General features: G+C 39.7%; 3 protein-coding genes across 3 annotated transcripts; 2 read left to right on the top strand and 1 right to left on the bottom strand.

Annotated features, from left to right (window-relative positions):
• The first annotated feature begins 537 nt into the window (after positions 1-537).
• Positions 538-3827, top strand: LOC139715859 (uncharacterized). The gene is made up of 2 exons (XM_071627393.1): positions 538-794; positions 3545-3827. Exons 1-2 carry the CDS (start codon positions 538-540, stop codon positions 3825-3827), a joined length of 540 nt encoding a protein of 179 aa, XP_071483494.1.
• Positions 3828-6623: 2796 nt separating this feature from the next.
• Positions 6624-7060, top strand: LOC139715860 (late histone H2B.L3). Its single transcript, XM_071627394.1, has one exon. It carries the CDS (start codon positions 6638-6640, stop codon positions 7007-7009), a length of 372 nt encoding a protein of 123 aa, XP_071483495.1. The 5' UTR covers positions 6624-6637; the 3' UTR covers positions 7010-7060.
• Positions 7061-15507: 8447 nt separating this feature from the next.
• Positions 15508-18301, bottom strand: LOC139715924 (uncharacterized). Its single transcript, XM_071627477.1, has 3 exons — positions 18046-18301; positions 17200-17418; positions 15508-16607 (listed from the first exon to the last, which is right to left on the bottom strand). The coding sequence occupies exons 1-3, from the start codon at positions 18299-18301 to the stop codon at positions 15508-15510; spliced, it is 1575 nt and encodes a 524-aa protein (XP_071483578.1).
• Between the last annotated feature and the right edge of the window lie 4985 nt (positions 18302-23286).

The following is a 23286-nucleotide window of genomic DNA, read 5'->3' on the forward strand; positions in this document are numbered from 1 at the left end:
ATTTGCATCGGTACCTTTGAAATGTTTGTTATTGGAGATGAAAGAGATATGTTGACCTTTAGTAAATTATTCTTTTGAAACACTACCGCACTAAGAGGCTTAGAGTTTCTAACCTGGTCTGCATACAAAGACTAGCAAACCTGTCTGTGTGCGCGTTACACAGGTATTGCGCGCGCCACTGACAATAGTCTAGCCAAGTATCATTGTGCTAAACAATACGCTACAAACCCACTAAATCAACAGAAGTACATTAAATTCGGGCCCCCTCGCAGTGTAGGTCTAATTGCCACAATCTCATCTTTAGATGCACACTTTCATACAAAAATCTAGGGGCATATCCCTGTGGCCATCCAGAGCGAAAGAAAAGAAAGAGGGATATTTCATTTGGAAAGTTGAAGAAGCACTATCCAGCTTTTGTCAAAGAGCATCTCCAACGCATCGGTAGAACCACGACCCCTCTTCGCAGATCACACTGTGCGCAAGATATTTTATTATATCTAGGACATCTGCACTTGCAAAGTATCATCAAAAGTCATCATGCCTAACTCAGGATTCCAGGGACAAATTAACCAGAGCTTCTACGGAACCCGTAAATCAGATCTCGTGCCCCTAGGAGACCAGTACGTAACCGGGAATCTGCCAAACCCAGCATTTTGGAGCAGGTTCATGCGGGAACCTTTCTCCGGTGCGTCGTCTGGATCATCGAGCATGGGTTCGACGCCGCGGGTGTTGACTACCACTGAAGTCCTCGCGCCAGTCAGACCGAGCAACATCCACTCTCAGCTTGGAAACCGGTCAGTTGCTACGATTTGTTGCATGCAAGCTGGTTATATGAGTCCCTCATGTCGTGTTTTTTTTTTTTTTTTGTTGAGCTTCTAACATAGACTAGTAATCATTCATTATGATATATATTTAATGATCCACCCAAAACCAATGTGTCAAGACGCCACTACATAGTTATCTGTGTATGAATTTCTGGTTCTGTGCAACCGATAATTATACCAGCAGGTTACCAATAACGAATTGGTTTAGTTCGGTATGTTTAATGGTCCATGTAAGTACCATATTTACATACATGATATAAACATATCAATAATTGAGGGTACATGCAAATTGTTGAATACAAACTGAACAGAATTAACACATGTGAAATGTGAGGAATCTATATAGAAGCAATACTTCACTGCTTTTAGGACGCAGACTGTCATATAATGAAATCATTTTTTTAAATGTAAAATTTGCAGTTGTAACGAATGAGAAATTATGAAGGATTATGAGATGCATAAGCCGAATATGACAAAATCAAAGCCCATTACATTTAACTGAAAGAGCGGTGTGACAACCCGGCTGACAGTGTTAATCTTGTAATATTGTAATATTGTATATCGTCTCTCCTCCCGATCGTATTCGTACTGACTGTATCCCCCACTCAGGCGGTCAACCATACACATGCTTGCTCCTGATTCTTAGAGATACTCCCTTTGAGGATGGAAATTACGGGGGATTTTGGAAAGGAAACCATTAAAATCACCCTATATGATCTATCACAGATTTTTGGAAGGAAACTCGCTAGCAAAATTATCCTTTGAATGAAGGAACCGAGAATGACGAGGTAAAGAGTGTCCACAACAGCACTCCCTAACAAGAATATCTTTAGGGACTTTGTGATCTCATGCTGAATATACAAGAGAAGATGTAGGCCCTACTTTCCTGCGAAAAGAAGGCCAGCCGGCATGCATTGTAACAAAATATACACAGTGCATGAAGCACAATAGGGGAATCGGGGCAAAAACCAAGAAGTCCCACTCCTCCTGTACATGCACGTATATTTCGGATTTTTTTCGAGGATTTGAAACTTACCCTATATCGGGACACTCTTTCAGGATTGTTGGGGAAAGATTTCAAAACTTTACCCCCAATAGAAATTTTTCGGGGAAAAAAAACCCATATAGAACCCCCTATAATTCGACAATCTTTTCGGGATTTGTTCCTAAAATATATACCCCTTTTCCCGAAAAGTCAGGTACTCACTTGCAGAGAAGACGACCACTTGGGGGGGGGGGGGGGGGTTGTAGGTTAGCGAGGAACCGAATGAACGTTGGTTTGTCGCTCCTTGTGCGTTATAGGGACGTGCCTACTGTCCGACCAACAGGACAATGCTGGATTGCCCACCCTCTATAGAAGTCCTTATATTTCATTTGTTCTTGTTTTTCTATACCATGACTATATCTACGGTAACTGAAGTGAACAGTTAATTAATTTTCATAGAATGCTGTAATAAATGACAATCCGTTGACACGCGAGCCAGACAGGTATAACGATCAAAATAATAATGGCGTATGCCAACCAGGTACCATGCATACATTTTGCAAGATGATGGTTTCCCCATGCTCAATACACGAGAAGTTTAGTGTTGTTTCTCTATGAGCATGGTAAACTAAGCATCCTGAACTCATTATGTTGAGTGCATGATACAGTATTAAAGGTCTACGATAGCGTGTTAGTAAATGAGTTTTCTCTTGATTTTTAACTGCGTAATATTAATAAATCGAACAAGAGCACATAAATTGGGGTTTATCATTGCATGAAACGCCGCTCTCTCTTCTGCGCAAGATATACTTGGGCGCAAATATTGCATCGTCTGTATGAATTTGTGACATCTGAATACAACGTTAGCATCAGCGAAACTGGGTCTATAGATATAGTATAGGGATGCCTGTTTGACAGCTATTAGCTAGTGACAACCATCAAAGTATAGCCGAAACGGTTGATCGGGTATTCTACATTTAGGCCTTGAAAGAAGATGCAGTTGGGTGAGCGCAAACAACTCGCACGGAACATGGACGCTGGGAAAGGAATTGATCAATTGCATTGACACATGTTTCATGAAATCTATTATGCAAACTGGCATCGATCGCAGACCCTCAAGTGCGTTTTCAAACAAATACTTTCATTGAGAAAGCTCTCCTCTGGCAAGAGTCAATATTGAGTTACTTGTACAAGGGCGACAAAGTAGATTGTTAGAGTGTTTTAACATTTTTTTTTTCATTGTACCAATCGTGTATTTCATTGCAACTATAAATACAACATTAAATCTATAAGTGACTGAATATCAGCGACACGAACTCCTTTTTTCTCTCGAATATCAGGTAATTTTTCGTTCGAAATGTATCACTATCACTTTAATATCAAATAGCTAAATACGATTACGGGGTATATAATTCACCTAGAAATATATAAATCTACTTCTGTCAAATTGCAATGATATTATAGATAGAGTTGACTTTTCATTTCAATACTTTTTTGATCGGGTTTAAAAAAGAAAATGCATTCAAGTCGTGTACATCGGATGGGAGTACCGGCTTTAGGCTTTCAAGTAAAAATATCTTATATTCTTTTTTATGAAAAAAATTGAACTCCTTATATGACATGCAGGTCTGTTTGTGTATGAATGCATCACATGCTATGGTTGTGACCCCCCATTATGTAACATGCTTGCAGTCCTCACTTCTTCTACGTCTTCATTATTAACTTCTTATCGCAGATCTACGGATGGCACCCTCCCAAGGATCAAAACGTCACCGTCGGGTGTCGTCGGCATCGATGACCAGGCCTCAAGTGACTCCACCGAGGTGGGATCGCCTCCGTCCCGCGGCCACTCTCGGGACGCGCACATTCCTCTTGTTGCTCTGAACTCGCTCGCTCCTTTCGCAACCACAAGCAAGCCTACGTGCGGCTACTTCTTCTCCCGAAACACAGACAACAGGAAGAAAAGCATTGGCATTCCCGCCACCGACCTCGTAGCATACCGCTATTACGTCAAGTAAAAGACTACACGTCATCAAAATTTAATGCCTACACATTCAAGAAGAACTCTTTATACAACGAAACCATGTTCGTTATTGTGTAAATAATGTACCGGTATTTTTTTAATACCATTTCTCTTTCGTGAATTTCAAGTATTCTTTATATTTCTATTAAATCTCTATAAAAACTGATTCTTGCCTTCAAGGGATCTTCCTGTGCTATGATGTGTATGTAAATCACTCATTCTCAATGCACTATGATATGGGACTGGTGAATTCCTTTACTCGTTTTTAAGTGTGTGATTACCTCACCTTGTGTGTCAAAATATTCTGTTTCATGGCACGTATAGATAGTGTTACCATAATGATGTCTTCGATTATCTTTACTACTGGAATTTATTTACATTGTTTGCCATGACTGAAAGTGGGATTCTGAGTTCAATACATTTCCCCATGATAGATTGTATTTCCTCACACTCGCGATTGAAAATAGGTGCAGAAGCTCAGCGCACGTCGTCATTATTATGATGGTCGTACATAAATAGGTAAGATACACGATAACGGCTTGATGTGTACTTCACGAAATATATCCACGAACTATCTCTAGGCCTATTTAAACCAGGGAGGTGGGAAGAGCGTTAGGGTTAGGGTTAGGGTTAGCAGCTCTTCCCATCTCCCTGTTTAAACTATCCCTGTGTTTATTAGAATAGAGTCTGGAACTTTTGAACAGCAACTTTATTATTTTTTTTTTCTTCGGAAGCTTAAGATGTCTGTTTGCAGTCTACTTAGTTTTCCTTATTTGGTTACGAGTCAGTATTCTTATTTTGGCTTACTGAACACACTTTGAGGGACATAATCATATTGTGTATAAACACACGTTTGTTCTCACCCGGAACAATCTCCGGTTCTCAAACAATACGTATTGGAAGCGTGATTTTTTATAGGGATTTCCACCACTTATATAGTTGTTGATGCATTGAAAATTGTAAGAGTGTTGGATTATCTATACCTCTTCGGCATTGATCAATAACTTCCTGTCTGAATTTGTTTTGATAAGTAATTTTAATATGAAGTCATCGAAAATGATGAAAGGGCGCGAAAATTATCCCATCTTGTCTGTATGTGGGCCATCGGACAAGTTGATATTAGTCCACCACCAATTCCTTACATGCAGGCAAGTGAGGTTTTGCTAGCTCGTGCAGGCGGGTACATAAAATGTGCAACTAAAATGTTCCTTTTACGTTTTCCATCATTTCGCTTTATGATATTTTGCAATCAACGTATATTGGATCTACCCCAGTATGTTATCAGACGTGCATGTGTCTATGATAATTATCTATTTGAATGCAGAAAAAGCTGCTGAAAACTGCTTATTCAACTGTGGCGAGCCAATAGAATAAAATGGAGTCAAAAGGGGCATGAGCTTTAGATCCTACAGCAAAATTGAGACAAAAAATGGCCATCGCGAAGATTCTGCTAGGATCGAAAGCTCAGGCCCAGTTGACTCCAAAATTATTTGTTTAGGCCTACATGCATACACCTGTATTATGATATGCATGTTGGGGTGACATGCTGCCGAAATTGTATCTCTTGAATTATATAGCCACACTCTCTATACCCCTTTGCCAACAATCTATTCCTCTATGTCATTTTTATCAACTTGGCTTCCATCCCCTCTGATTTATTACGCTGTATCTGTTTATTGTTACACACGCGTCAAGATGGACAGCTGCTGTTTTTCCCTTCGTAGACCACTGTTTGTAATAATCACTGATATCCATATCCTCTCGTTCACCGACACTGCATGCAAACTCAACGAGTATATTACACGAAATTTGCCTTTAAATACATTTATGTATATATTTTTGCAATTAACGTTGATAGGATATATGCTGTATTTTCCAAGATGATAACGATTAATTACCTGATTTAAATTGCACATTTCGTAACGTTGGAAACTTCAGGGCTGCCAACATTGGAAACTAGTTGAGAGTGAGACTCCCAGAGGCCAATGCTATGAGTCAAAATGTTTGAGATCAATAGAAATGCATGCAAATGAAATAAAGTTTTAGAGTGAGAAAGGACCAAAATGAGTGAGTCTCACTCTCAATGAGTGAGAGTTGGCAGCCCTGAAACTTTGCATGAACTGAGTATACGTGTAATATAGTTGTGTGAATTGATACTGTCTGTCGCAGGAGTATTCTGTATAGAAAGGTATGAATGTGTCATGATTTTATGAAGAAGTTGAAAACAAAATGCGCTTGTAAGATGAATGCATTTCAAACAAAATCTATTATGTGTGCAAAATTGATAAGAATTGCAATATTCTTTGTTATTCACTGATAGCCTTCAAAATATGTATTGTAACATTATGTAATCATATTTGCAATAAATGTTAAATGAAAGAGAGGAATACATTGTTTATAATCATTATTCGTGACATTCCTCTAGGCTATATGTACCTGTATATGTATAATGTACAGTACATGTAATTATGTATTTCTGGGGAGGTGAGTAGAAAATAGGAAATATACCAGGCGATCCTCCTTTGAACGACGCAGTTCAAGCGTCGCAGAACAACCAGTCAATCACGTAGCAACGAATCGAGCTCTATTGGTTGCCTGGAGTCAAGCGTAGTGATTTGCATGTAGGCGGAGCGCGCGCCAAAATTTAGGGTTTACTGATTGGACGACGCCGAGCAGCAATGGCAATTTGCATAGCAGGTGCTTGTTCGCTGGATTCGCGGGCAAATTTGGATCGCATGCTCGCGATATAAATTCTGTCTGTTCGCCGTGCCAAAGTACAGATCAACTCTGATCACAACTCCAATCATGCCTGCCAAAGCACAAGCTGCTGGAAAGAAGGGATCGAAGAAGGCCAAGGCCCCCAGGCCAAGCGGGGACAAGAAGAGGCGCAGGAGGCGAAAGGAAAGCTACGGCATCTACATCTACAAGGTGCTGAAGCAGGTCCACCCCGACACTGGAATCTCCAGCCGTGCCATGTCCATCATGAACAGCTTCGTCAACGATGTCTTCGAGCGCATCGCTGCAGAGGCTTCCCGCCTTGCCCACTACAACAAGAAGTCGACCATCACTAGCCGTGAGGTCCAGACTGCTGTCCGTCTTCTCCTCCCCGGAGAGCTGGCCAAGCACGCCGTGTCTGAGGGCACCAAGGCCGTCACCAAGTACACCACCTCCAAGTAAATCGACTACTTGTAGCCGGTTTCTTGGAAAACCCAACGGCTCTTTTTAGAGCCACCAAAACTTCAAGAAAGAATTCGTGAAGATAAACTCAAATTCATAGCAAACCTCATAATATAGAGACTACAAAGTACAAAAATAAATTTTGCATAACTAACTGGACACTAGTAATAAGGCAAGTACGATCAGAACAATTTACTGGTTACGATAGTCATTCAGGATCAGTAGCCGGCAAGCTAACCGCAGCAGCGACCCCATACGGACAAATACGTACCGTAAAGGGGTCGCACAGCAAACCTATCCTGTCACGGAAGCACCTGATATGGCTAAGCATTTACGTGACCAGAGACCAAAATAGAGAGTTTTATACCGAAATTAGTGGCCTTACTCTTAGATAAGATACTTACAATCACGGCAGGCGAAGTCGATTTACAATATGATCTGTTTTGAGAGCCCTGTGAAAGAGTTTATCCGAGGTTTTTATAGTCCTACCGCATTTCGTATTGTAGTATGACTTACACAGCGCATGCGCTAATATGGATAAAACGTAGCACATACTGTAATACGCAATGTATGCGTGTGGAAAAAAACCGGACGGCTCGCTGAGAACTGAAATGAATATTCATGAGACGTAACAAATAGAATGCATGCTGGGCGATGATTTACTATCGGGCCTACCGGCACTTATTTCGTTTTTAAAGCGCATTTCGAATGTGTGGTTCATTATTTATTTGCAATAAAGGAAGTGCACACATAATGAACACCTGGAGATGTGAAGGATTAAGAAAATGATAGGTGATTTTCATGATAGAGGGTATGTTTTGTTTTGTTTTTTATTTTTTTCCCCAGTCTGCAGAGGAAATGCCCCAGATGTCTCATCTATGTAGATCAAGTTTCCTTTCACACTGTACATTATAGTTTTATTAAATGTTGTACATTCACAATGGGCTCCACTCACAAGCTCTGCTTCTTGGGGACTCATATTCATTTTTGCTTCATGTTCATTTTCTACTGTGATTTGAATTGAATACACTTCTGTTACATACATGTTTTGTTTATTTCCAATAGTTGAGAATTGTTTGATTATTAATATTGAGAGACCTTCCCCCCCCCCAAGACTTCTATCGCATGAGAGGAGATCCTTCCTGTCTTTCTTTTTCTGTCAGGCTTGTCACTTTCTGTTTGATTGTGTGTATGTGTGTGTGTGTGTCCGCGTGCGTGTGTGTTTCATAATTATTGTGTGTAACAAGTTGGAAGAATTGGAAGCTAAATTTCTATGTACTGTGACATACAGATAAATAAAATTGACTCTTGAGTATTTATTCATTTTCATTCATTCATTCATTCATTCATTCATTCATTCATTCATAGCAATGGGACAAGAAGTGTCTTCTGAAAATTTTTGAAATTTCAAATGTCATAACTTCCTTATTTTTTATCCGATTTTTATCATTCTTGCACTGTTCTGCTGGATTTTTTTTTATCATTGTCGTGAAATTGATAAAATTTTAGATTGGCTTTCATCTTAAAGGCATAATGGATTGGTTAATGAAAAACTAGAAATTAACCCTTTCAGATCCATCCACATGGTCATTGGGATTGTATTCCATTGCTCCCCATGGCTTTTTTTTTTTTTTAATGTTGTCTTGCTTGATCAATACCCTTTTAAGCCTTATACATACGTGTATGTACAATACTGCTGAAATGCATGCCGGTATTCCCCAACGCGTTTACATCGTTCGTTTGCTTGCGATCGGCGGTGATGCCATCAGACAAGGAGTATGTATTCGTAGAGGCGCACGCATTTCTGTGGTCATTTCACTCATGCCTTTTTTTAACCCATGATCCGATCCCGGCTTTGCAGCAGCGTGGCAGATGACATGATAGAACGAGTTTACTTGTGCAGATTTTTAGAAAAATTGAAAAAATTACAGCAGTATAAAGATCTGATTGCGTTTGTTTTCATTTCATTCCTTCAGAATGGTCTCATAATGAAGATAGGCACAAAAGGGATAACGAAATTTGTCCTGTTGTTTACCTTTCAAGAACGCATGCACAAAATGTGACGAGAAAAAAATTATTAAAAAAAATCATAAAATCATCGCAGTCCCGTTGAAATTTGCGGAAACATTATAGGCGCGAAAAGGATCTTGAATTCGGTCCTGCATGCCATGTTGGTTATCAAAAACGCATGCACAAATGCGAAGAAATTATCGGGAAAAAAAACTATGTACTTTCAATCCTTCTTGTGCGTGCATCACAACAGATTACAGCCGAAAGAATTCACGAAATCATCGCAATCCTGCTGATATCTGAGGTATAGAAATAGGCGCAAAAAATCGTGATATTCGAATAGTGCGAAGAGATTATTGGGGGAAAAATAAAAGACACATTTTCAACCCCTTCTGGTGGTGCATCATAAAGATTACAGCCGAATATCAAATCATGGCAATCCCGTTGAAATTTGAGGAAACGATAGGCGCAAGAAGGATATCGAATTCGGCCCTGAATACTGTCTTTCAAAAAACGCATGAATAATTCCGAAGAGATTTTCGGGAGAAAAATAAAGAATGTTTTTTCAACCCTTCTGGTGTGTGCATCACAAAAGATTAGAGCCGAAATAATTCATAAAATCACCGCGATGCCGTTAAAGTTTGAGGAGACAATATAGGCGCAAAACGAATCATAAATTCGGCCGTGAATACCTTCTAATCCGAGAGGACGCGCATTTACGAAATGTGGGAGAGAATATCGGTAAAAAGTATAAAAGGACACATTTTCAACCCCTTTTGGTGTGTGCAAAGTAAAAGATTACAGCCGTAGGAATTCATGAAATCGTCACAATCCCGCTGATATTAAATTGATAGGCGCAAACAGGATCATGAATTCGGCCGTGTTATGATCTTTCAAGAACGCATTTACGAAATTCGAAGATTTTATCGGGGAAAAATAAAGAACACATTTTCAACCCCTCTTGGCACGTGAATCATTAAGATTATAGCCGAATAATAATCCATGAAATCATGGCAATCCCGTTGAAATTTGAGGAAACAATAGGCGCAAAAAGGATCGTGAATTTGGCCCTGCATGCTGTGTATCTTTCAAAAACGCATACCGCATGCACAAATTCGGGAGAAAAATAAGACACATTTTAAACCTCTTTTGGTGCGTGCATTATAAAAATTACAGCCGAAATGATTCATGAAATCATCACAATCCCGTTGAAGTTTGAGGAGAACAAAAGGTGCAAAAAGAATCATGAATTCGGCCGTATCATTTCTTCTAATCCGAGAGGACGCATTTACGAAATGCGAAAAGATTACCGGAGCAAAATAAAGGGTGCATTGTCAACAATTCTGGTGTGTTCATCACAACAGATTACATCCGAACAGTGATCCGAAGTAAAGTTCATGAAATCGTCACAATCCCGCTGATATTTGAGTTAGAAATAAGCGCAAAAAGAATCGTGAATTTGACCCTGATGCCGTATGCTGCCGTATATACCTTTCAAGAGCGCATGCACAAATGCGAAAAGATTATCGGGAGAAAAATAAAGAACCCCTTCTGGCACGTGCATCAGAAAATACTATACAGCAAAAATAATTCATATAATCATTACAATCCAGCTGAGCACCAAAAATGTGAAAAGCGCAGAACTTAAGTAACGCGTGTTACTCTACGTGCGCCGATGTTGACAAAAAGTCACAAACGCATTTGATACAATCTGATTTTGTTCATAATCATTTAACACTTTGATTCACAAACATTCAATTCTTTTAAAATGGTTCTATACACGAAGAAGAGATAGGAGTACAAAGCATTACAAATTCGACCCTGCAGTGTACTTTCAAGAACGCCAAGATACGGGAAGAAATTTTCGGAGGAAAGTTAAAAACCGCATTTCAGTCCCTTCTTTTTTTCTTTTTTTTTTACTTCCTTTTCGTATCAACAAATCAATTCACAAATGATTCCTTTTTGTTCCTTCTCAAGAAAATGATCCGTAAACAAGGCACTTGAGTTTACAAAATGTTTATTTGCAAAATGTATTTTTTTTTTTTTTGGGGGGGGGAGGTAATATTATTGTCGACAAAAACATGAAAATAAATTTGCAAGCCAGTTAATGCTTTTTCAGGTTGTTGTTGACCAGTAAATTTTCTGTTCCGACCAGTACAAAAATGGGGAGGAAAAATGGATATTTACTGATCCGACAGAGACAGGTTGGACCGGCAGAAAAAAAAAAAAATGGGTGAGTGTGCAGCCCTGCTTTATCCAACTTCCAAGATTTGGTGATGAAACCAAAGCAAGCACTCTTGCCAAACTCAGTTGGCAACATTAGGAAGGTGTCATTCTGTTTCACTGCGTTCTTGATAATTTCTATTTGCTCCACTTTGAACTTAATTCTTTTTGCATCCTCCTCTACTTCACTTAGAGCATCTTTGAACTCCATGATACCTATCGTATTGGTACGAACAAGTGTCCTTTATTAAATGAGACCGAGAACCAAATACGAGCAACATTGTACATAATTATGGCAGATGACGTAAAATATGAATATTCATTTGCGCATGCGCAGATCAGTATATTTGCGTGATACGTTCATAACGGCGAATGGACAGTATCTCGACTAGACGGTCTCAAAGATGACTATTTATCTTGTTTTCGGAGGTAATGGTGAGAAATACATAGTCGTTTCTATTGTTCAACAATAATGGTTTTATATCATGTGGCTTTTCGTTGCGAATCCAAGTGTCCTTTTGAGCGGTGAGTTGTTTACGTGTTGCAGTGCATTTGAGTGCTTCCTAAAATTGCATGGGTTGCTTCGGGGCGCTGTTACTGTGTTACAGCGCCCCGCGACGGGGTTACCGGCAAGCATGTCATTCCCTTCTCATTTTTTCCATTATGATTAAAGCATGGACATAATGGGCTTGCCTTCACTGTGAACATGCATGATACTAAAACTGGTACACCGAATGAAAACTACAGTATAACAGTGACTGTAACAGGGGTAAACATTCGGACCTCGTCGAAATGGGTGCATGAACTGCCCCCATGTTTATATTGTATCAGGGAAGCACCTCCGTGATTGTATGTACATGCATGATACAGCAGTCTATACCTGTACATCCATGCAAACCGCCTTTTGGTACGCTGGTGGATCCACATCTTTAGAAAAATATAAGCCTACCATGGCGATACAAACCCTACTAGTACATTGTAGTACTACCATACGCATTTGAATACAAATGTACATCTATACGCACGTCAGCTCTTTTGTAGCTTCATGCTCTGACCGAGGAGGTTGTTTTTATTCTCGTATTCAAATAAGATAAAACAGATAGCATGAGAAAAGAACGACTTCTTCGAGCAGCTCGCCTTATACCTCCTTGCTTTTACGAAATAAAGCAGTGCCTGTACATGTATTTGCGTATGTAGTATGGCAGATTTCTCCATGTGAATCGCCCTCCTTCCGTGGCCTACTCCCCTGTGATGAAAGTAAACGATTGAACTTTACTCTGTATGTAGACCTTTATGCGGCCATTTATTTAGGTCAGTGTCTTATGACACTATAAGATCTAATTGTAAAATGTTAAAAAGATTGAAACAGAACGAAAAGAAAAACACACACCTGACGGCTGAACGCTAACCAACGAATAGAAAGATGCCATTTTACCAACGAATATCAAGTAACGAGTATCCCCGTCGATACCTTTTTCTGTTTACGTACATGACCCTTGCAAATGTACGTTTGAAGCTCGGACAGTGAAACAGGTGTAGATTGACACTGCAAAATAAGTTTTCGCGACTGAAAAAACACACACATTATAAGTGACTGCCGTAATGATTATGCATGCCATGTAAAACTCCCCAAGTGATTCATGTACACACACAATCTCTCCAAAAGCCTGCCGCACTTCGTTGACTGGCTGGCTTTGACTTATAGTTATAGGCCTATATAATGCATGTAACTCAATAGGCCTGCATGCTTTTCTATCATGTATTTGTATTTGTATACATTGCGCTCCATAATTTACCACCTCCAATTGGCTATCGGTTCCAGGAGCTACAGTCATGGTTACTTCAGACCCGCATACATGCATAATGCTACAACAGTGGCGCGGAGACACGAATAGGATACGCATAAAAGAATCAACACTGTCCGTGTGTGTAAAGGTGAAAATCATAAAATTTTATTGCTTGATAAATACGTAGATGTGCATACACTGTGGACACCCATGTTTAGACATTGTATGCAACAAATGATGATAAGAAAATATCTACAACATTCTCTATAGGTAACAGATCACTCTCCTGCCTTTCCTGTCTGCTGGTCTGTCTGTTTGTCTGTCTCTGTCTCTGCCTCTCTGTTTCTGATCTTCTGTCTCTCCATGTATTATCCATGCTTATTTGTACAATAATGCACCTTCGATCACTCCTGCACACTTTATTGCTAATACATGTGCTTCCAAAGTTGGATAAACATAACAAGTGCAATGTTCTATCCCACACTGTCAAGAGGTATTATCAAACAGTAATAGCAATAAACATGTGCATATCATTTATTTGGTATTGATTTCCCTACGAATTGATATCACATCAAAACTTTGTTTGAAGAGTGCCAAGTACTGGTGGTAACACAATTTGACAAGTAGTGTGTACAAGTAAATTACATGTACTATAATTATGTAAAGCCTAGTGTGAGACCTTATCGTAAAGTTTCTGCTGGTTCTCTCTTCCCACATCCCTGGTTATTTTCAGGATATGAGCCTTTACTAGCGAAAATTCAAATCGCAATGTTCTCTTTCCACTAGCTCCTTAGTGTGTTAAACGTGGTTTGGTACGTGCACACGATTGGGGTCTGCGGGCTGTTGCTTTGTGAGTTCCCTTGTATTCATTGACTATCCGGATTAGAGCGATTGAAGCGACTCTGATTTTGAAAACCTACATTGGACAAAAGGCCGAACTGAAGAGAAATTGAGGATAGCACTCTATTCACTATACAGTACACGTACTATACCACATTTGGTAAATCCTCTATTCTGATTGGCTGAAATTGCGGGGCATAATACTAACATTGTCTTCAGCCCCATAGGCCTAAAGCTGCTCCATATACATTGTACATACAATTAAACAATCTGCTTTTGGCTCGAAGAGGTATACATTGTATACTATTGTGAAGTTACTTCAGCTCTTCACATCTTTAATAGCGCAAGAGGTAACCCTCGTCCCCAGGAGATATCACTTACACAGCTGTATCTGGAATGGTTGGATGCGTTCGCATGACATAAAAATACAGTGTACGTACATGTACAGTACAAATAATATATATTGAAAAGGAGGTAGATACAATTTGTTCACACTGGTTATAGCAATTAGTGAATTGATTTATAGCGCGACGGCGGACGACCAAGTAAAATTTCATTGACCCTTATTCCAAAATAATATAAAGCAGAAGCACGCTCTATTATTACATAAAAGCAACCATATCAACACACATTCTGTATTACCTTGTACATGTATAGGCCATTACTTATTGTGAATTATAATTTATCAACGCTTGTCGGATAAAATTGCAATGCAAAAGTCTAACGTGGCAGTGTATAGAAAACAATTTGTGTGAACTGACTGGCAGGATAGATCAAGTAAAATTTCATTTGATTTTATTCGATATACAAATGTATAAATTACAGATTATGCAGCAGTCCATATTATGTGGACTACCCCCAAATCCACAGAAAATAGACAAAGTTTGAGCCGAGTCTTGCTATTGCACGGAGCCACTAGATCTAGAATATTACGTGTATTTTCCATGACGGTCTGATTTTAACACAAGACCAAATTCACGGCTCAATTAAACCTTTACACTTGTTTAAAAAAACGAGCTCAAATAAGAATAATTCTCGGAAGAAATTTCACAAGATTGCATACAATTACGTTTTTCACAAAATTTACAATCTAAACTTTCTTGATTTTGGTATAGGATGCATACGCTCAGGCCTTTTCTTTCTGCTGTAATTTTGCAATGTACGACAACATAATCTATAAAGTTCTTTTAATAGCATTAATCATTCGCAACAGCATTTGCATTCCAATAAGCATACTATTGTCTTCTTCTGGAAATACACGTATAAATACAATGTATTATAAATTATATCATAATACAGCATTGTACTGATGTTCCACAGAACATTAGTACAAAGTACATTGCAGTTTGAAATGAAATCTAATGCCGCCGTCCATTCTGTAAAACATCTATATACGTTTGCTGGAAATGGGAAAAAAAAATGAATGAATGAATGAATGAAACATGAAAAGATACCCGATGAATGTCACTGTCTACTGCATGACGTGGATAAAGTGACAATATTATTGCAATTTCTCATCAGTGCACGAAGTCGATCTGTATTCCCGGTATACCCGCATCATGGTGTCACTGTTTCTAGTCGCGTCATGTCGAACTCGACGCTGAATCGATGGATCGGAGATTGTGAGATAATGATTCGCTATCTCTTTAAGCTCTTTCTACTGGTAGATGTCTTCGATGACGTCGTGGTCGATACAGACCTCCGCGCGTATTTGTCATAGATATCGGGAAGAAAGTTCAGTTGCTGGGGGTCGTGCACAGGAACGTTCCTAGTGGTCTTCAGCCGCTCTAGGCTGCTGGGATCCTTCACGTGCTGAAGTTTCGGCAGAGTCGTCGAAGACTTCATCTTTTTCTTTCTCGGGACGTTCCTTCTGATCCCCTTTTCGGGAGATGTCTTCCGAAATCTCTGACGCAACAGTTTGATCTTTCGAGGAATCTCTTTTTCTTTGGGAATATCTTCGCTCGCAATGTCCACGGCTACATCGTCCTCATTGCTTCTCGCACTTTTCTGGCTGCTTTGTTCACTTTTGATTTTATTGAAATCGCGGACGCAAGCGATGACGTCGTCGTCACTGTAAGTTTGTTGACCTTTGACGTGTAAGTCTCCAAACTCTGTTGACCTGTGCGTGTGAGTCTTTGTCGGTTTGGACGGTCCGCTAATCCCGCTGACGGCACTCCCTCCACTGCTGACGCTGGCTCGCGATTTATTCAGGCTTGCTTCAAGATTTACCTCCCCATCGTCGTCGTTCCCATCGGTTTCATAGTCGCTTTCGTCTGGTCGTCCCGTCTTCACTTTGACATGAAGAGCTTTCTGCCTGATTTCCGGGAGACGTCCACCATCGCCTCTACTCCCCGCGGCACGAGTACTGCCTGCTCTCCTCTTTATTGCACTCTTGTCACGGGCTCGTCTCCGGCTCTCAGGGATGCTCTTTAGCGATTTCACTGCCAGCCGGCTGGTCAAACTCTCGCCGACGCGGCTTTCGCCATCGTCATCCGAATCGACATCCTCCCAATCGCTGTCGCCGGTATTGCTGGACGTCGCGGTGGACAGATAGGCGGTTGCGTACGCCGGGTCGAGTGGCTTGGGTAGCTGGGACTGCATCCGCGATTTGAGCTCCGCCAACCGCTTCATCATCGCCTGAATGTCGACGGTGTTGAATCGTGATCGAGGTTTTAGTTTCTTCCGAAATGCCCGGAGATCCTGACTCAGCGCTAAACCTCGCTCGTTGGGTGGTTTTGCTGTCAGGGAAAGAAGAAACAGAGAGGGCGTTACATCACGTTGGTTTTGACTTATTCCACCGAAGTAGGTCATTCAAAAAGAAAGAAAGAAAGAAAGAAAGAAAGAAAGAAACATACACTGTACAATCAAAACAAACTAGTAGTGAGGCGTTTCGTCAAGAATTACCTTATTACTATCTTTATTCCCCCCTTTTTGTTTCCTCTCACTCTGACCTGAAAATTTTGTTGAATCTCAAATCCCTTCTTATTTCATGAAATGCTGGAAAGTATATACATAAATGTACTTACTACTTCACCCTGTAAGTAAAGATGAGTAAGAAACTAATATTGTCGAAAATGACTTCTCTGTATTATGTCTAAAGATACTTTGTTGTTGAATTGAGTCCTACGATTTAATTCACAATGACCTAAATATCACTGTCAGAATCAATCAATATGGTAAAAGCTGAAATGTCACCCCGGTGACAATGGTAGTCAAATATCTGTCTTCTAATTTGATTAATCAGTGTGCGATTTAAATTACTGTTGACGTCGGTTTCAAAGGTGCTTACATTCTACAGTGATTTCACACGCGATGTACTGTAGTACTCACTTTCGTAGAGGATCTCGACACCCATTTTCCGGTGGTCGTCTTGCCGCTTGTTACGGAATTCGAGCACGAGTTCGTAGAGGTCGGGCCGTGCGATATAGAAGAGAAGCGTCTGGAGAAAGAAGAGGCTGTTTTCGGCCACTAGTCGCTGTCCTTCCAGGATGCCCATCAGACGGGGTCCCTTCAGACTCTGACGCAGGAGATCCGGTGGGTGTACATGATCTGCACAGGGGTACAAACATTTTCCGGAGCAAAAAAGAGTAAATGCGTGAGAAAGGGAAATAGGAAATGCACTTTTTGTTTACCTTCCGCATATGTGACTTTCTGCTTCTGAGATGATTTACGTATACCAGGTAAACTTACACGGTGTGCGCTATAACTCTTCGCATTGTTATAGTTTTGAAAAGGGAGTGGCCAAATTCCTTTGTCAGCACAATCAATATAAAGACACCTGTAGCATGTGTTATGCTTTTCTTGCATATCGACGAGATATCAATTACAGCTTCTTCTCATATTTTTCATCTAAAACTGGAGTTGTTTTGCCTGCATCAGCTGTATTTAAGTAAGGCAAATACAAAATATAAAAATATTACCACATGCAAGGAGTTGATAACATGACACACATTCGAGTGATTGAAGAAATCTCCTTTGCTTGTATTTTAATGAAACGTGAATAAATTGTGAATACGTAGCTGAAATCCACTTGAAAGCGCAAAGATAGGTTTGGCAAGCCCATAGCAGACTAATTCGAACAAGAAGTAAGAGATGGAAACAAGTACACCCGTAACCTCTTGAATAAAACAGGAATTTTATCATTAGATCATAATACCATTTCTCACAGTCTCCTACCTCTGCAAAGGAATCGAATATCGGCCACGTTATCGATCGTCAGATTTTCTCCGATATATCGGACCATCCATCGAAATTCCTTGTCCCTCTTGGTCTTCCACTTTCTCGCTACGGTCTCGTCGTCATGGCAACCAAGCCGGAGTTGAGCGTGCTTCGACGGGTCGACAGCGGGCACAAGAGACAGGGGCGGCAGTAGAGGCATCGGTCGGGCCGGTCGATAGTATCGGCCCTGGTGGAAGTATCGTATCTGCGGCATGACGATAGAGTGCCGCGCCTCTCACGTCAAAAATGAGTTGGCCGTTCGTGGTGCATAGCTACAGGTAATCTCCTAGAAATGAGAGAAAGAAACAAAGAGGAAAACCGTCAATGTTCCAGATTATGTTTCAAGTTAGAATCTATTATAGCTGCCATGACTGATGACTGCACGGAAGTTCATTGTAGGTTCTGTGTTGTTATAATCGTAAAAATAATTGTTCGAGTGACACTTCTTTGTTTAACACCGAGGAAACTTATCTTATCATGTGGTTAGCATAAAATATTTCATGCCAACCACATGATAAGATAAGTTTTCTCGGTGTTGAATAAAGAAGTGCCACACGAACAATTAAAGGGGCTGTACAGTATTGGTCGAGATGGGGATTCATGTTTTATACATTCCTAAAGGTGAGATAATGAGAAACCTCTTTTGAAATATGAAAGAGTATGTAATTTTAAGAAGGATTAAACGTTTATTTGATGAAAATTGGTTTTCAAATGGCTGAGATATCCAAAAAAGTGATGATTATAATAAAAGACTATAGGCCACGCCTTTTATTAGGATCTCTTTGTTTCACCTTGTTTTTGGATATCTCAGCCATTTCAAAACCGATTTTCATTAAAAACTCTTTGACATTTCATTGAGTGGTTTTAGAATATCTTGCAAAATGTTAAAAGCTAAATCCTCACCTCGACCAGAACTGCACACACCCTTTAACCTTATATTATAGCTCCAACAATATCTTTGTTTCAAGCCCCCTTCAAATCACGGATTTCTACTCTGGGGTGGAGATCAGCGCTTCAAATCTGTAGTTACCATCTTTATACTGACAAATTTGATAATGATAAAGATCATATACTTCTTCATTCATAATGAAATTGAGGTTGCACTTCCAGAATTATACGACCAAAAAAAAAAAAAAAAAACCCATAATTATTGCAACCACGGTATAGCACGGTATATCTATCTATCTATCTATCTATCTATCTATCTATCTATCTATCTATCTATCTCTCTGTCTATTTGTCTGTCTGTCTGTCTATCGTTGTACCTACCTATTTATGACAGGTATGTTTCAAACAAGTTCTCTTCTCATACTTTGATAAGCAACAAAGAATTTACAAAATAATAGTCTCGTACTCCAATTTTAGATTTGAATGTACATTTTGCCAGATACAGTAGATAACGTGATTCCAACCAAGAAGTTCCCACTATACACTCTCATTGACTGATTGAGCAGCGTCTTTGATGACTGCACTATACTGGTGTTTTGAATTATAGTGATATCAAATTGCAAATTATTGCAACGAAAGATATAGACATTCATTGACTGATGAACTCCATCAATATTCTATCACCCACTACAATTACCGTGATCACAACATCAAACAAACTTTAAGTCGTTTAGGAAAGACACGGTGGACATTTTGATAGAATCTCATGTGATTCGTCTGATCAAACTTTGTTTCTCAACATTTTGTTACAGCCGACTCGCGTCGGCGACTTCATATCGCTTGGCAACCTCGCCAATGTCCAGTCTCCAACTTCACATTGAATACCACAGTTCGCTGGCGAATCAGTCGATAGCATCGATTCATGTTTCGATTTTGCAAGACAACACATCTTTTGGGAGGGACGACATTAAGAGCGATCATGGATCAATAACATGACATTGCTTTCTCCACTTCATGAGTTCACCTCCGCCATTATCATAGCCATTTAAGTCCAACAGTCCAAGAGAACGTCAAACGCCCTCATCATCAGCATACATACACTGTGTGGATATGTCAACAGTCTATATAGAGACAACATCCATGCTGGGTTACAGCACGACATTCTCTATCCATGTTATACTACATGTAGTAAGTCTCGAGCGGTTTTGAATGTTATAGGGAGCGATCCTTTCATCGCTTCCTGACTGAACAGTGCACACAATGCTTATAATTCAGTTTATAAGGTTGGCTTTTATGTCATAAATACAGCGTCCCTCAACAAAAAAGAGAAATGATAAAAACACCACCCCATTTTCTTGAGGCAGCAATGAAAGGAGACCTTCCTATACCGATATCAACCCCTCACGGCGTGCATATTCTTGAGGAACATGGATTTCTCAAGATTGAGCTGTAAAATTGTTAAGCTTTGTTGACTAATAAAGTGTTGCAGTTACATGTTGATCCTATACTGTATAAATTAATAGTGTTGATTTGATGGACATGTCAATTATCTGATCAATAAAAAGTTTCAAAAGAAGAAAAAAGTTGTGATCCCGTCCACTCTGACACGTGATGTGAAAGCGTCCACATGTATAGGCCCTATACTAATTAGTGCATATTTTCTGTGTTTATCTGCATAGAGGTTTATGTCACTTCAAACTTCCTGTCATTCTACCGGAACCTCAGTGTATTAACTGCTATATGACGTGGTGCTATGATTCACGCACTATTTATCACAGAGCTACATTTCATGGCGCTTCTGTCACATCTAGTAGTATACGTACATCAAACTTTGCACCCACCTGGAGCAAAGTAGTGAGCAAAGTGGCTGACATTGCTCTCAATTGTATTTTGTAATACCACACAAAATACCCTCTACAATAAATGCTCGATGCAACTTAGCGCAAATGATAATGACATAGGAAGACTTTCAGCTGTTTTCTCTTTTTTTTTTCCTTTTATCTATTTCGATGCATGTATTCGCATTCGTCAATGTTTTGCGAGAATAAATGTAGACAACGAGATGAAAAATCTGTTCAAAGGCAAGGAATGTATGACATGTTAAATTCAAGATCGCTTCTAGGCCTTTTGGCTAAGATCATGTGTATAGATTGTTGGTATATGGAACCACCCTAATCCCCCAGGCCCAGATCCCCTAAACACACACACACACACACACACACACACACACACACACACACACACACACACACACACACACACACACACACACACGCACACACACACACACACAAGCAAAAACAAAAACAAAAAACAACAAAAACAAAACAAAACAAAAACAAAAACAAAAACAAAAAGAAACACACCCCTCCCCCGCCAACCAACCAAACAAACGAACCAAAGGGAAAAAAAAATCAAAGCCCTGGAAATATCTGAAGAAATTACGAATTTGCCGTTTCAGTGCTCTTCATGCATAAGTCTGTGTAAATTAAGGATTTGCCATTACCTAATTCATGACGACAAAAACGGTAAATGCGCAAAATATGGATACACAGTCAATATGCTTCCAGAGTCTATAATCACCGTGCAATATCATTTGGGATATCATACTTTTATATAAGGATACCTATGGAGATGCGGAACGAGGTAATGTCATGCATCTGTGTTCAATTTTATCTACCTCAAAACGGTTTGGATAATTGATCCTGTGATGGGGAATCATAATTACACTGATTGATAGTTCATTTCCCGCATATGTCCAAGGCCCTTTAAACACGGTTTACATATACACCTGTAACTTGTAAGTGCAGCGTTCGGTTGCTGAAAGGTCATGCAAAACCTGTATGATGATACACAGATTTGCTGTTTTCAAAGAAATCCGTATACAGTTGAAAGATGCATGAACAAATGTGTTTTTACGGGAGAGGTATTTTACACCGTCTAATATTACGAAAGTACCAACGAGTGTCAATTTACAGAACGTATATAGTACATGCACTCGTGTTCGTCTCACATCCCTGGTATTACATTGTAGGCCTACTTTATACAGTGCAGGTTACACGGAATCGCCTTCAAAGGGCACACCGCCACTTAACGTGATACATTATGATAGATATGTCGTAGAGGATGAAGATCATAGTTTCACATAAAAACTTACGTCAAACTCTTGGTTGAGGGACACGCATGATAGTCCTTCGCAATTATCACCTAATTTTCATCGAGGCCGACGATTGATTCATTATTCATTCGAAAGCAAGGATGCATTCAACCTCGGGTATGACGTCTTTGTTTCACCAGTTGAACGTCCGAAAGAAACGGGGGCAGTGCATTTCCAGTGTAAAATTCAACGATGTGCACAAAAAACCGTGCAAAATTCCTCACCCTTGACTACTGACTGTGCATACACAAGCTCGAGGGACAAAGTGAAGAGTACCACCAGCAAGGGGTAAACAGCTCTTCCTATTGACCCGTTCTTGTAGCTGCAAAGTGCCCACAATAGGTGGGCGTATTGATCCCCTACCCCTGGGGTTTGTTGAAACATTGGGGGAACATCTTCTGCACGGGGCTGTATACAAAGATCTCTGAATGAAATTGATGAAAGGTATGGAGAAAAACACATGGAGATGCCATGTAGCGATGCAGTGATGAAACTAGACTCCCCAAAAACAAAAAACATAAGCACAAAACAAAACAAAAACAAAACAAAACAAAAACAAAACAAAACAAAACAAACCTACATCAAACAACACATATAATACACACATACAGAATGTATCTATAACAAACTAACTGTAGTAGGCCTTCTCCCTAGGCCAAAGACTGCGGCGCTTTGAAGCACATAGGCAGGAGAAACGAAAGAGAACGAGAGAAAAGTCAATTTTATGACAGTGCAGAGAACAAGCAAAGTGATTGCAATTATCGGCGTGGTCATTTAAAGTCTTAATTACAAATGAAAACAAGAAAATTAAAGAAACACAAAACAAACGACAAGTAAAACAGAAACAGTAGCGGGGAATGACAGTAAAAGTAAAAATCTGCTACACATGACAGTACAATTTTGCTATGGATCTGATTCATTTTCAGAATGAAATGCTGCATAAAGCTCTCCAGAAGAGCAAAAAAATTGCGAACTTTATTTTCCCTGATCATTAAATCATTCCATATAAAAATCTGCCTTTGAAGGTAGTGTTTACCATTGGGAGCAGTGATTCAAAAAATGTTCGAGTTATCACAATTGATGCATAATATGTGCAGATCAGTTGTATTACAAAACATGCATCCTTCCATGTAAAAATTTCGCAGTAAAGCCTG

The sequence above is a fragment of the Diadema antillarum genome, unplaced genomic scaffold, assembly GCF_040938485.1.
Source record: "Diadema antillarum isolate AM-2024a unplaced genomic scaffold, OU_Dant_1.0 scf00000057, whole genome shotgun sequence".
In the NCBI taxonomy this organism is placed as follows: Eukaryota; Metazoa; Echinodermata; class Echinoidea; order Diadematoida; family Diadematidae; genus Diadema; species Diadema antillarum.